Source organism: Schistocerca gregaria, chromosome 4 (assembly GCF_023897955.1).
Source record: "Schistocerca gregaria isolate iqSchGreg1 chromosome 4, iqSchGreg1.2, whole genome shotgun sequence".
Classification (NCBI taxonomy): domain Eukaryota; kingdom Metazoa; phylum Arthropoda; class Insecta; order Orthoptera; family Acrididae; genus Schistocerca; species Schistocerca gregaria.
Window position 1 is genome coordinate 725,111,868 of NC_064923.1, and position 16,244 is coordinate 725,128,111.

General features: G+C 43.0%; 1 protein-coding gene across 1 annotated transcript in view; it reads right to left on the reverse strand.

The window, feature by feature from the left end:
* Positions 1 to 730, reverse strand: part of LOC126267884 (serine/arginine-rich splicing factor 1-like) — a 127,320-nt gene extending 126,590 nt beyond the window's left edge. Inside the window, exon 1 of the mRNA XM_049973194.1 lies at positions 631 to 730. Coding sequence (XP_049829151.1) covers positions 631 to 730 — 100 coding nt within the window. The remainder of the gene's footprint in view (positions 1 to 630) is intronic.
* Between the last annotated feature and the right edge of the window lie 15,514 nt (positions 731 to 16,244).

Genomic DNA, 16,244 nt, shown 5'->3' on the forward strand with positions numbered 1-16,244 from the left:
GAGACCCTGATTCTCTCAGGTCTTTTTCCGTCTGTTTGTACCAGTTCGGTCTTGAAATTTTCTTCTTTAAAAATGTATGGATTTTGTGCGTTAACCTGTTTGAGTCCATTCTTTCTAAATGCCCCAAGAATTGGATTCTTCTCATCCGCATTGTGTCTGCTATTTCGGAGATATTTTTATATTTATATGCATTGAGTTTTGGATAATGCACACCATATTTAATTCTTGGTCCTAGGATTTTCCTCATTATTTTACGTTCTTTCACTTCTAATTCCTCTTTTAATGTTCTGTATTAAAGCTTTAGTGTCTCAGGTGTGTAGAGAGCTTCAGGTTTAATTACTGTTGTGTAGTGTCGTATTTTGCAGATCCACGAGAGAATCTTGCTTTTATTTGTTTTATCTTTAATTTAACATATTTCAACGCGTTTCGAGCATGTTCTCATCATCAGGCGTTTATGCATACAGAAAATTGTTACTTATAACTAAAGAGCCTTTTAATAACTTAAACGTAGGTGTGCTTTGCTGGAGTGGCTACTGGGATAGCAGATTATTGGGGGGGAGGGGGGGCAGTGGTTGTCCACCCCTCCTACTTCTCTCGCTTCCTCCATATCTCAGTCCATCTCTCACTCACCCTCCACCATCTGCTTCTTCGCCCTTTGTTCAACTCCTCCCCCAACTAAATCCATCTCCTCGTCCCTCCTCTCTTTGTTCATCTCCTTCTCCTCCCCCATCTCTGCGCAGATCATCCTCCTCCTCCTTTTCATACCAGCCACTGTCCCCCTCCCTCCAAATACCCCAAAAGTCACACCAACAACGGAACTTATGTTCCTTGGTGGACATTAGTTTCTGGCCAACGACTGCCCTCCTGGCTCGAAATACCCCAACAGCCACACCGGCAGCAGCCAATAAACAAAAAGTACTATATAAATTTAGTTTAAGGCATTTTACTTTTAAGCAACAAATTTCTGAATGCATAAATGCCTGAAGATGAACAAGACATGCTCGAAATGCGTTGATCCAGTCTGTATCAAATTAGTCACTTTATTGATTGCATAGCCCGCGCACACCTCTTTTGCGATTTTATCCATGTCTTATTACTTTAGGGCCGAGGGCTGCTCACGATGTGGCTAGCCGTGCATAGAGTGCTCACGCTCGCTCGCCATCTGGGCAGTGAGCTCTCGCGGTAAAATGGGACAGTCAGACATCATTACGTACCACAGGTGAACTGAAGCCAGTGCTCTACCTTCAGATGAATGATCATAGTTAATTTTGGCGCAGCCTTCGATGCGAACTTATTTACTTGATGCCCAGCGCTCAAAATGGAGAACACCTCTTTTTTAAATCGACAAGAAGTAGCATGATGGCCGAGTTGGGAACTTCAAAGCGAACGTCATACTCATAAACATCAATTTACAACACTTAAGTGCAGAATATCTGTATGTTTAAGGTAAGCGATGTCCTCTTGATACATTTAATATGCTTCTAAACTCAGAACACTACGAACAAAATTTAGTTTACAAAGGCATTACAATATCTACCACGTAAAAGATTGTGAACACCCGGAAAGGCAACAGCAAGAAGCGGAGGATGCAAAAATTGAAGAAATCTCTAGTAAACGATGTGACTGAAGGAAGTATCGTGATATGGGAACAGAAAAGTAAAGTCCGAATAATTTCCCCCAAATTTTTTACTGTGTAGGTATTTTTATGGCTCCGTGTTCTAAAAACGGAAATCTTAAATAATCACTTTGTTATCCGTCTGTCTGCCTTTGTGTCTGTCGCACCGTTAAGAAAGAACCCTTTATCTCAGGAACGGTGAACGTATCATGTCAAAATTTGTCACATACTGGGGTCTACTGTCTCATGGAGGTGTAAAGAATGTAAGCTTCTACGTCAGTGCAGTCAAAAGAGATGAACATTTATGTCACATATTTTGATATTTTGCGACTATCGATGTCGATAAAACGCAAAACTCTTCAAAATTCCCGTTCCCAAGGATGGATGAGCTATCTATGTACGAAATTTAGTTTTCCCAAGTCCTTACACGGATTTTCCCTTGTTCCAGGAGACAATTTCAACAAACGAATCTGCAGTTAGAGCAACTTATAACATCGCTGTTCAGTTTGCAAAGCGCTGCCCGGTTCACTGATTTCCAGTTGGTGTTATAATGTGGAATCCGAGTTACAGTTAGTTGTTATAGATCTACAGTGTGACAGCTGCATGCTAAGTGCCATAACAAAATTAATCTAGCTATCTTTTATTTCATCAGTATAAATTTTCACTAGTTTACAAGTCTGTAGCTACGATTAGAATTGGTCTGAATGTAATGCGTAGAGTGCACGTGACGTCACGGCCGAAGCACGTGGCTGTGGAAGCGCGGAAATTAGTGTTATGTTGTAAGCTAGTGGAAGCTTAGGTTTTGTTTGTCCGAAGGCGGGAAATTTTTGTTTCGTTTATTTGTTGAGTTTTACGAGAAGAATGCCTGGTGGTGTTGTCGCTGGTTGCTTGTCTTGTGACACGAAAACGAAGGGAACTGGAATTAGGTATTATCAGCTCCTCAAGGAAATGCAGTTTCAACGTGTGCGTTATCGTAAAAACCACATCAATGCGCCAAGTGGTTCTGTTTGTTCACGGCATTTTAAATCAGAAGATTATTCTCTGGATTCGCGTGCAGGGCTGTTGATTGTACCTGCCAGAAAAGTTCTAAAGCCAGGTGCTGTACCGTGTGTGAATCAGCCGGTTGGTGCAGGTGTCTGTTAAGGCGGTGAAAGAGAATTAAAAGAAGCAGGAAAGACAGGAATCAGAAGACAAGAAGTCTGGAAAGGCCACTGTGAACATTTGAATACTTGCCACCCAAGGGATTGATAGTCGATCTGTTCATGTTAACTGATTTACCGAACCAGAAGACGAAGAACTGCAAAAGCTCAGGAATCAAGTGGAGGAATTAATGCGTAGGAACAAAAACGTCGAAACAGTGTGCTGTGCTTATGAGAGAGAAACTGAAGGCCTTTTATCACAGAGAAAGGGAGAGTCACAGACAAAGGGAGAGTCAATTGGTTACTAATAATCTAATATCTAATAAAGGCCGCCTGTGGTGGCCGTGCGGTTCTGGCGCTGCAGTCCGGAACCGCGGGTCTGCTACGGTCGCCGGTTCGAATCCTGCCTCGGGCATGGGTGTGTGTGATGTCCTTAGTTTAGTTAGGTTTAAGTAGTTCTAAGTTCTAGGGGACTTATGACCGAAGATGTTGAGTCCCATAGTGCTCAGAGCCATGTGAACCATTTGAACCATCTAATAAAGTGAAGGATATTTTGAAGAAGATTTCCCCAGTAACTCAGATCAGCTATTTACTCTCTGGGAAGATGCAAGCCAAGTGGAAAAGAGAGGACATACCCAAAACAGTGACAATTCGCGCTATCTCTCGGAAGCGCTATACCTTCTTTAGGAACAAACTAGGTTTCCGCAACATAGAATTTCAACGTTAGATAGATGGTGTCATATTCGTTCCAATGTCAGCCTTGAGTATTGACTGGTTATGGATGTTGAAGTTGAGGATAGCGTTGTAGGCCTACATAGTACCGTTGTCGTTTTTATTGTTCATGGACAAATTTTATGACTTCAGATGAGCGGCACTGCTAAACTCGATAGTTTCCTCGGTTCACATTGTAGGTTATAGTGTTGAAGCAGTCATTTCTGATCTTGGGCCGAGAATTCGATGCGTCTGGAACGAACTGCAAATTGATCACGTCAGTTCATGTTTCCCGCATCCTCTGGACCCGGCAAGAAAGGTGTAGGTATTTTCAGATGTGCCTCACACGTACAAACTACTTCGCAACCTGTTTGTTGATGACAGCGTAAAGCTTTCCGATGGGCAGTGATTAGGAAAGAGCCATTCGAGAAACCTCTATCATTAGATAACGCAAAACCTAAAATGCACCACTAACTGTCACACTTCCTCTCAATGTCCAAGGCAGAAAGTGGCTACATGCATATCTATCCTTGCAACTGTTTTCGAACAAAACTGCCCAAGCAGTTAGTTATGTGTTGTGGGAAGAAGTGGAAACGGCAGAATCCTTTCAGCTTGTTTGTGACTCTTTTGACATTACGAAATTTCGTAGAATAGTCAACAAAAAGACACCAGCGAGCGCTCACTGAACTAACGATCAGCCCCACCAAACGGCCATGGTCAAAACGTAGTCCTTCCGTGAAAAAATGCAAATTGCAGCAGACAGCAACGTAACTACTGCCGGTACAGAAAGGACTGACTGCCTCTTTGTTCCTGTGTGTGTTCTCATCCTCCCACCTTTGTCTGTGTTTTTCCTTCTCCCCACTCTCCGTTTCTTCATTTCCTCCTCTCTTTGTCCATTTCCTCCACCTCTCTCTTTGAATATATTGCCTCCCCTCTCCCTATGACCCTATCCTCCTCCACCTCTCTCTACGTTTCTTCATCTCTTCCTTTCCTACATGCCAAACATCCCTCTACATCTTCCATCTACCACGTGCATTTCCTTTTCTACCTCCCCCTCTCCTTTTCCTCCTCCCCTCGCTCTCTCCATCCCCTCCTCTATCCATCTCGACCTGTCCCTGCCATGCTCTTTGGCATGTGTAGCACCTGCAATACCGTTCAATAAAGCAGATAATACCCTCACAATACATCTTACATGCAGGGTAGGCTACAAATCATGGACTTCAGAATTATTTTTTTGGCCTTTGACATACAGGCTCCCATGCAAAGCAGGTCGATAAAGCAGACCAATACTGCTCAAAGAGAAAATGCTTGTCGTGCTGGGTAGCCTACATGTCAGAGCCCTGAAAACCATTTCTTGCTTTTGACATCGAGGCTGCCCTGAGAGGCTGGTTGATTTGGCGCGCCCATACTGTTCCCACACATCCACTTGTCAAGGCACTTTATACGCCAAGAACAACCACGTTTTGCCCCTATCTTTGCCCCTATTGGAGGTAAGAGGTTATAAACACCACAGTGCTAATACTCGCGAGACCTTCTGTTTCTGTGCTCCATTTGGATGAAATCGATCAGGGGTTTAAGAGGAAATCGGAGATGTACACACATACATATACTCTGCTTTATACGTATAAAACATTGTGTGTCCAAGGCGGACTGGCAGTAACGATATTGTGAATTGACCGTAAGGAGGCAGCACTGTCACAGTTTGTAGAACTAGTCCATACTCGTTTGTGCATTAAATAATGACATCTGCCTAGTCCATTCACGCTTGATCACTGACATCTGGAGAGGATGAATCCTTGTATCCACATGGAAGGGTTCTCAACTAAATGTTCGTTGACAACTGATGACTACTCCCAACGGATTGTCCATGAATGGTTGACACTGAAAGATGACCCAACAAGGTTTGCTCCTGTGCGCCACGCTGGTTTCCCTGATTTCAAGCTTTGGTTTTCTGCTTGTGCAGTATTTCGGAATTCAGGAGAGCTTCTAATCGTCTTAGAACTGGAGGTGGGATACAGCTAAGAACAGTAAGCCATAGGGTGTTTATACTTCGAATACACCAATAAAGTATTTGTATTACGTGACTGAGCTGCACGTCAGTCTTCTTAGTGTCAGAATTTTTGATCCAGTTCGAACGGCAGTATTCAGCAACACAGCATGACAGGGCTAACGCCGTGCATCTTAAAACATGAAGATCAGTTCTGTATGACGTACCAGCGAGTTTCTGAAGAATGTTGTTTCTTGTTTTGACTTTAGCAGTAACATGAAGGACAGCTTATAAGTTAGAGTTCTATGTATTATCATTCCGAGTTACGTATTCGCAATATTCATCTTTAGGAATTCCTTTTTTTTCTGTAGTCAGTATAAGTTCGCATAAGAATGAAGTTTTAATGAACATATCCCATAGGCGTTTGGTAGCGTCCGGAAGACGTTTGGTAGCGTCCGGAAGACGTTTTCTCAACAGTGCTTCTTGCACACTATTAGTGCCAGAATACATTTCGTCTACAGAAACTAACTTCCTCCGTAAAACTAATGTATCAAACCAATTTTATTACAATGCACTGTCGCTCGCCTATGTAAATCCCGTATTCTGGAGCCCTTTCAAGCCAAACAGCATTGATACAACGATTTTTCTCAGGCTCCTTGATAACTTTGAAGTAGGTAAAGCCTGTGAAGTTTTCCCAACGTAGCTAATTCTTTTCAGTGTTGATAGCGTACCAAAATTCCATATTAATAACACATTTAAACATGTCGTCCATTACATATTAGTTACGAGCACTTTGTCCCTTCCTCTTTCAAGTCAGTAACTGAATCCCAACGCTATAGTCAACGTGACACAGCACCTGCATTTGCATGGCATCGACTTCATTGACGTGAAAAATTTTCTATATCGTTGCATCAATTCCGCCTGCTTCTTTTTTTTGTGTCTTTTTATCATCAGTAAATTTAAGTATGTTATCGACTGTCTGTTGCTCCTGTCTCGAACACATTTTTCTCAAATGCTTTTTCACACTCCTGCTGAGTGGTACTAACTCGTATGGCTTTGAAAGAAGAGATGATTAGGGGTGGCTCAAATGGCTCTCAGCACTAAGTGACTTAACATCTGAGGTCATCAGTCCCCTAGAAGTTAGAAATACTTAAACCTAACTAACTTAAGAACATCACACACATTTATGCCCGAGGCAGGATTCGAACCTGCGACCGTAGCGGTCGGGCGGTTCTTGACAAACGCCTAGTACCACTCGGCCACACCGGCCGGCCTGATTAGGGGTCAACATCCCGTCGATGAGGCGGTCATTAAGGACAGAGCTACAATTCAAACCTACATTCCTTTCAATCTGCTAACTATATTCATCTCTGGGATCTCTTTTACCACCCCCCATCCCCCCCCCCCCCCCCCGCGCTTCACTCCAGTACTAAATGTGTAACCCCTTGACGCCTCAGAATGTGTTCTACCATCCGATCCCTTCTTCCAGTAATTTGTACCACAAATTTCTCTTCTCCCCAGTTCTATTCGGTACCTCCTCATTACATACGTGATCTACCCATCTGATCTTTAGCGTTCTTCTGTAGCACTACATTGTCTAATCTGTTTATCGTCCATATTTCACGTCCAAACATGGCTACACTCCACAAAAATACATTCAGAAAGGACTTCCTGACACTTAAATCTATACTCGAGGTTGACAAATTTCTCTTCTTCAGAAACGCTTTTCTTGCCATTGCCAGTCTACATTTTACATCCTCCCTATTTCGACTTTCCTCAGTTATTTTGCTTCCCAAAAAGCAAAACTCACGCACTACTTTAAGTGTCTGAATTCCTAGCCTAATCATCTCAGGATCACCTGGTTCAATTCGACTACATTCCGTTTATTCGTTTTGCTTATGTTGATGTTCATCTTATATCCTCCTTTCAAGACACTGTACTTTCCGTTCAGCTGTTCTTCCAGATCCTTTGCTGTGTCTGACAGAATTACAATGTCATCGGTGAACCTCAAAGTTTTTATTTCTTCTCCATGGATTTCAATACCTGCTCCCAATTTTTGTTTTGTTTCCTTCGCTGCTTGCTCAATATACAGATCGAATAACATCGGGGAGAGGCTACAACCCTGTCTCACTCGCTTCCCAACCACTGCTTCCCTTTTATGCCCCTCAACTCTTATAACTGCCATTTGGTTTCTGTACAAATTGTAAATAGCCTTTCGCTCCCTGTATTTTACCACTGCCACCTTTACCATTTTGTCAGAGACTATTTCAATCAAAGTTGTCAAAAGTTTTATCTAAGTCTACAAATGCCATAAATCTAGGTTCACCTTTTCCTTAACCTATCCTGTATGAGAAGGTCAGAAATGCCTCACGTGTTCATATATTTCTCTGGAATCCAAACTGATTTTCTCCGACGCCTGCTGCTACCAGTTTTTCCATTCATATTGGTATTTTGCAGTTGTGACTTATTAAACTGATAGTTCGATCATTTTCACACCTGTCAGTAGCTGCTTTCCTTGGAATTGGAATTATAATATTCTCCTTGAAGTTTGAGGGTATTTCGCCTCTCTCATACATCTTTCTCATCAGATGGAAGAGTTTTGTCATGACTGGCTGTCCCAAAGCTTTCAGTAGCTCTAACGGAATGTTATCTACTCCCATGGTCTTGTTTCTACTTACGTCTTTCAGTGCTTTGTCAAATTCTTTCTGCAGTATGATATCTCCCTTCTCATTATCCTCTACGTCCTCTTCCATTTCCATAATATTGCCCTGAGGTACACCTCCCTTGTATAGATCCTATATATACTCCTTCCATCTTCCTGCTTTCCTTTCTTTGCTTAGGACTGGTTTTTCATCTGAGCTCTTGATACTCATACAGTTGGTTCTCTTTTCTCCAAAGGTCTGTTTAATTTTCCTGTAGGCAATATTTATCTTACCCCTAGTAATATATGCTACTGCATACTTACATGTGTCCTATAGTCATTCCTGCTTAACCATTTCGCACTTCCTGTCGATCTCATTTTTTAGAAGTGATTATTCCCTTCCACATGGTTCATATATCGCATTATTATATTTTCTGCTATCGTCGATTAAATTCAATATCTCTCGTATTACGCCAGGATTTCTACTAGCCCTCGTCTTTTTACCTACTTGATCCTTTGCTTCCTTCACTATTTTATCTCTCAAAGCAACACATTCTTTTTCTCCTGTATTCCTTTCCCCTGTCCTCGTTAATCGTTCCCTAATTCTCCCTCTGAAACCATCTACAACCTCTGGTTCTCTCAGTTTATTCAGGTCCCATCTCCTTAAATTCCTATCTTTTTGCAGTTTCTTCAGTTTTATCTATAGTTCATAACCAATAAATTGTGGTCAGAGTCCATATCTGCCCCTGAAAATGTCTTGCAATTTAAAAATTGGTTCCTAAATCTCTGTCTAACAATTATATAATCAATCGGAAACCTTCTAGTGTCTCAAAACCTCTTTCATGCATACAACCTTCTCTCATGATTCTTAAATCAAGTGTTAGCTATGGTTAAATTATACTCTGTGCAAAATTCTGCCAGACGGCTTCCTCTTTGATTCCTTTTGCCAGTCTATATTTCGTACTACTTTTCTTTCTCTTCCTTTTCATACTATCGAATTCCATTCTCCCATGATTACTAAAGTTTGTCTCCGTTAACTACCTGAATAATTTATCTCACCATACATTGCTTCAATGTCCTCATCATCTGGGGAGCTAGTTGGAATACAGCTTGTATTACTGTGGTGAGTGTGGGCTTCGTATCTGTCTTGGCTACAATAATGCGTTCGCTATGCTGTCCATAGTGGATTATCCGCGTCCCTATTTGTTTACTCATTATTAAACCTACTCCTGCATTACCCCTATTTAATTTTGTATTTCACCTCCAGAATATTTTACCCAAGAGTTCTGCCATGATCATTTAACCATACAGTAGACCTGCATGCCTTCGGGAAAAATTACGGCTGTAGTTTCCGCTTGCTTTCAGCCGTTTGCAGTAGCGGCACAGCAAGGCCGTTTTAGTTGTTACAACGCCAGATCAGTCAATCATCAACACTGTTGCCCCTGAAACTACTGAAGAGGCTGCTGCCCCCCTTCAGGAACCATATGTTTGTCTGGCCTCTCAACAGATACCCCTCCGTTGTGGTTGCACCTACGGTAGGCCTATCTGTATCGCTGAGGCACGCAAGCGTCCCCACCAATGGCAAGGTCCATGGTTCAGATGTACTATATAGAATTGATGAGGAAAGAGCTGTATGGCGAATTTAACTCAAAAAACAGATAGGTCGATAAATTTTGTCCTGAGGCACCAAAGAAGAATTAATTTAGCAATAGCGGGAAGCGTTAGTGTTTGGGAAAGCGGTAAAAATTAAGAGGGAGACCAGATAGTGTGTAGTGAGATGAAACGTCTACATAGGTCAGTTGTTGGAGGGACAGGATGATGCTATAACGTCAGAGAACAATCTCTAGCATTCTCTCACTCGCCAGCGTGTATACGTTAGGGATGTAGAGCTAAAGACGTCTTCACTATAAATTACTGTGCCCATACTTTCGGAAGTGGCTAGAAGGTCTAGAGTACTACTGAAGAGCTTTCCTGCCACAGCTCATATCCTCATCTACACAGAATGGAAGTATTGCTCCCACGAAGTCACCTGTATAGCATACATCAAGCTCACACTTAAGGCATGATGCCCCGAACGATGGCGAGGAGCACGAGATACACTGATGACTCAAAACAGGCTGATGTGCAAGACTTCTTGACGGAAGTAACATACGCATAATATGACACTGCTATGAAATGTATCTCGATGAAACTTGGACAATCGAGAGAAAGGGCTGTAGCATTATAGCAGAGAAAGTAACCGATAAAAATACACTTTTAGATGTCAGGTTCTAGCGCACACCTGAAAAGACACACGTGGGGAAGGAGCACAGTGCCACAATGACGTTGTCCGGTGAGTGTAGCATTTGCAGCATTTGGAAGCTAGTACAGCCATGCAGTATTATGACTCCTCACACCATAACACCTGAACCATCAAAACAATGCTCATGGGTGAATTACATGTCCCTACTTCTCGCCACGCCAGGGTCCATCCAGAATCACCAACCAGACTGAATCTGCCCTCATCCGAGAAGACCACATGACCCCAGAACTCAACGTGCTGGTCGTCGGACAAACAGTGCATCCCATGCAGCCACCGTGCCTCTGTGGAGAGTGAGTTTGTGTGCCCTGAAGTCATGTTGAATGTGCTTGCAATTGTACCCTCTATTTGACTTGGGACCATTCGTCTCCGTTGCACAATGCAACAGCCATCTGCTGCTGTAGTTGACAGTAGTCGACAACATCCTGTCCTTCGGGAAGCATGGCTTTGGTTGGTATTGCACCTCAAGCACGTGAAACAATTCTGTGAGTCGCACAAGATTCATGAGTTACACTATTCACGTTTCGTCGTTTTTCCAGTTTCCCGATGATTCGTCCCCGTGTGACACCATCCAGGTGTTGTTTCCGGACCATTTTATAGTGAACACCACCACGACAATCGTGTTGAAATGGATTGGGCAGTATTCACTGAACTTTCGGTGAAGCCCACTCAACAGGGACTTACATGCTTTGAGGGGAAATCATAGTGCATTGAGAATGGCTAGCTTCTAGCCGAAATCTAGATCTGCATAATAAAATTTAAGAGGGACGTCTGATTGCTGCAATCTATAATTTACAAATACAGGGTGTTTCAAAAATGACCGGTATATTTGAAACGGCAATACAAACTAAACGAGCAGCGATAGAAATACACCGTTTGTTGCAGTATGCTTGGGACAACAGTACAATTTCAGGCGAACAAACTTTTTTGTATTGCCGTTTCAAATATACCGGTCATTTTTAAAACACCCTGTACAATCCTTTAATGCTCAAATACAATATTAGTGGCTTGCTGCTTCACACAGTAACGTCGATTATACATCCAGGAGTAATGTTTAGAGGCGATACGCAATGGAACCAGCATGTGAAGTCGATAGTAGGGAAGGCAAATGGTAAACTTCGATTTATCTCTAGAAGTTTAGGAAACTATGATTCATCTGTAAAATAGACTGCAAAAAGAACACCAGTGTTACCCATTCTTCAGTAGTGCTCTATTGGGATCCTCGCCAGATCAGATTAAAGGTAGACTTTGAAGAAATTCATAAGTATCTGCTCGATTTTTACCGTTATGATCGATCAATACGCGATTGTTACGAAAATCGTCCGTGAATTGAAATGGGAAAACCCTGAAGGGAAGAAGAAGTTCTTTTCGAGAAACACCACCGAGAAAATTTACAGGACCGGCATTTGTGGCTGATTGCATAACGAATGTACTGCCGCGAAGGTTTCGTGTACGAAATGCGAAGACAAGATAAGAGAAAGCATACAGACAGCCGTTTTTGCCTCTCTTGATTTGTGAATAGGATAGGAAAGGGAGTGACTAGTAGATGTATCAGGCACTCTCTGCCATCCACTGTGTGGTGGCTTAGAGAGTATGTATGTAGATGTAGATGTAGAAAAAATGTTGAAGAGACGGCCTGCTGAAAGGTGACTGGTGACATTAGATATCTTACATATGCAAGGGCCATGCGAATAGTTCCAGTCAATAAGTTGGGGTAGCAATGAGCTTGTCTTTATCTAGCCTCGAATGTCGAACAGATGATGATGATGATGATATGAGGAAGTTTATGATAGCAATTTAGGGTGAAAATGAGCAATCCTACTTTTGATGAACATTGCTCAAATAAGTTGTAGACGTAATGAGAAGTGTCTGGATGTTGACGAAGGCTACTTTCAGTAACTGTATTAGTTGGGGAAGAGTATTACGATACATTATGTATTTTCGTCACTCGCTGAATAGTGAATTGTGTGTTTAGATGATGATAATTTCTGCCGTTGGCGAGAAATGCGTCTCTGGAACTGAATGTTACATTTAAAGCCAGTTGCTCTCGCTCCGTTCGTTAGAAAGCATCCGAAAACCCTTTCTGTGCTGGCGTATTAACCATGAGTCCAAGTGTAGTCATTACACATAATGTGGGCGGCTAAACTGTCCACCCTGTACTGGACAGCTCGTTAGCCTGTGCCTCATTCGAGTTCCTCATTACTGTTACTGCCTGTTGGGGTAATTTGACTAATTTGCTCAACACGGCAGCTCAGAGTAAATCGCGGTCCTGTGTCCAATCTCGGCGGGCCTCTGACGGAATGAGCAACCACCTAACACAGGAGGCTGACACTGGCAGAGGGCGATTCGCCGCGACTTTAACTATGTATGCGCAGGAGCGTTGTTTGTCGAAGCCCATATTGCTAAGTCTTGGCGTTATTAAACAGAGAATTCAATTCATTTTGGTATCGCCTACAAAATCAAGTGCGACACAGGTAGACTTCTCCGTTCTCCATGGTACCGTTGGCTTTTCTAGCAGCTTCAAGCCTCTCTACTGGTATCTATCGCTTCTTAAAAGTTTATTTTTATAACAAATTCGTAAATTATTACTTTGCATCTGTTTTCATGATTCGTTCTGCCACTGAGGAAAAGTACTAGCAAAGATTGCAATGTTCATATATAAAGATTGTGATTAGAATTAATTTAGTAATTATCATTACATAACTTATTGCCTTCAATTGATGTATTTCAATATCGTTCTTGGCTCAACAACTAGAATTGTATTTGTGCTTGCTGCAAGGCATTAATATTTTAAGAATGAGATTTTCACTCTGCAGCGGAGTGTGCGCTGATGTGAAATTTCCTGGCAGATTAAAACTGTGTGCTCGACCGAGACTCGAACTCGAGACCTTTGCCTTTCGCGGGCAAGTGCTCCAACCATCTGAGCTACCGAAGCACATAGAGAATTTAATTATCGTCACTTTGACCGAGCTTCATTTCAGTATTAATATATGTCCGAAACTCAGAAGGAATAAGGCCTGACACGTACAGTGAAATAACCTACAAACACCGACAACAACTTAAGAACCTACAACCAAAAAAATACAAAAAAATTAAATAAAAATTAGATAACTAAATTTTGAACTAATTTCCACTGTATGAAAAATAATTGTTATTTGAAGAGAAATAAAATTAAAATTATTTATGCTAGATTCTTGTATGAACACACAGTCTGCACACAAATGTACAAAGCTGTGTTACTAATGTCGTTAAAACTATAGAGAAAGTGAGATAGCAATTTTGAACTTACCCACATTGTATAGTAAATTTAGGAGGGTATGGCGTTGTTCAGTACGTAGTGCAAGTGGCCCACTGACCAGTTACGTTACTAACCGCCTGCTTTCTTGTGCAACCCTAGATAGTGTCATTCGTCATCAAAAAGAGCAGCTTAGACGGCTTCAAATTATATTTAGCAATTCTTGGACCGATCGACAAGAGAGTAAAAACTGTATTTTTCTCCACTGTCGCTTAATTTTTTTTACCTTCAGTTACTAACAATGAGAGTCTCTTACCTTACAGTTGCAACCATGATAGCGTGTAAGGAGGCAACCTATGTTCTGGCATACGTCGCAGGGGTCTAATCAGTTTCAATAAGCAACCACACAAAAATGAGTCCAGGTAGCGTTAACTCTCCTCCGTTCTAGTGCTGAAGATTTTCTTCCCCACAGAGCAGCTGAAATATAGTTTCTTCATTATCTTGTGGGATGAGGCAGAAATAAAGTAGTAATTTCACCGCCAGTGCATTTTAACAGTCCCAGTGTGGCCTGACTTTAAATACTACTCATACAGAAACATACAGCAAAAGGAAGTTCTGTGAGGTTACTGCTAACTTAAGCTGGATTACAATCACTGTGCTTTCTCATTGAATTTTGGTCCATAACTATGCAAAGTATCTCAAATGAGCGCATACTGTCAGCAATTCTCAGTATTTCTGTATTTGTTTCGTTATCTACATCTACATGTCTCTCTGCAATTCACACTTAAGTGCCTGGCAGAGGGTTCATCGAACCATTTTCATACTACTTCTCTACCATTCCACTCTCGAATGGCTCTTGGGAAAAAAGAACACCTAAATCTTTCCGTTAGAGCTATGATTTCTCTTATTTAATTATGATGATCATTTCTCCCTACATAGGTGGGTGTCAAAAAATATTTTCGCATTCGGAAGAGAAAGTTGGTGACTGAAATTTCGTGAACAGATCTCGCCTTAAAGAAAACCGCCTTTGTTTCAGTGACTTCCACCCCTACTCGCGTATCTTATCAGTGACACTCTCGCCCCTATTGCGCGATAATACGAAACGAGCTGTCCTTCCTTGCACTTTTTCAATGTCCTCCGTCAATCCTACCTGGTAAGGAACCCACACCACCTAGCAATATTCCAGCAGAGGACGGACAAGTGTAATGTAGGCTGTCTCTTTAGTGGGTTTGTCGCATCAAATTCAAATGCTTCTGAGCACTATGGAACTTAACTTCTAAGGTCATCAGTCCCCTAGAACGACTTGAACCTAGTTAACCTAAGGACAACACACACTTCCATGCCCGAGGCATGATTCGAATCTGTGACTGTAGCGGTCGCGCGGTTCCAGACTGTAGCGCCTAGAACCGCTCGGCCACCCCGACCGGCTTTTTCGCATCTTCTAAATGTTCTGCCAACAAAGCGCAGTGTTTGTTTCGCCCTACCCACAATATCAGCTATGTGGTAGTTCCAATTGAAGTTGCTCGTAATCGTAATTGCTAGGTATTTTGTCGAATTGACAGCCCTTAGGTTTGTGCGACTTATCGTATACACAAAATTTATCGGATTTCATTTAATACCCATGTGCATGACCTCAAACTTTTCTTTGTTTAGTGCCAGTTGCCACTTTTTGAACCATACATAAATTCTCTCTGTATCGTTTTTTAATTATACACTCCTGGAAATGGAAAAAAGAACACATTGACAACGGTGTGTCAGACCCAACATACTTGCTCCGGACACTGCGAGAGGGCTGTACAAGCAATGATCACACGCACGGCACAGCGGACACACCAGGAACCGCGGTGTTGGCCGTCGAATGGCGCTAGCTGCGCAGCATTTGTGCACCGCCGCCGTCAGTGTCAGCCAGTTTGCCGTGGCATACGGAGCTCCATCGCAGTCTTTAACACTGGTAGCATGCCGCGACAGCGTGATCGTGAACCGTATGTGCAGTTGACGGCATGCGGGAGGCCGGGTGGACGTACCGCCGAATTGCTCAACACGTGGGGCGTGAGGTCTCCACAGTACATCGATGTTGTCGCCAGTGGTCGGCGGAAGGTGCACGTGCCCGTCGACCTGGGACCGGACCGCAGCGACGCACGGATGCACGCCAAGACCGTAGGATCGTACGCAGTGCCGTAGGGGACCGCACCGCCACTTCCCAGCAAATTAGGGACACTGTTGCTCCTGGGGCATCGGCGAGGACCATTCGCAACCGTCTCCATGAAGCTGGGCTACGGTCCCGCACACCGTTAGGCCGTCTTCCACTCACGCTCCAACATCGTGCAGCCCGCCTCCAGTGGTGTCGCGACAGGCCTGAATGTAGGGACGAATGGAGACGTGTCGTCTTCAGCGATAAGAGTCGCTTCTGCCTTGGTGCCAATGATGGTCGTATGCGTGTTTGGCGCCGTGCAGGTGAGCGCCACAGTCAGCACTGCATACGACCGAGGCACACAGAGCCAACACCCGGCATCATGGTGTGCGGAGCGATTTCCTACACTGGCCGTACACCTCTGGTGATCGTCGAGGGGACACTGAATAGTGCACGGTACATCCAAACCGTTATCGAACCCATCGT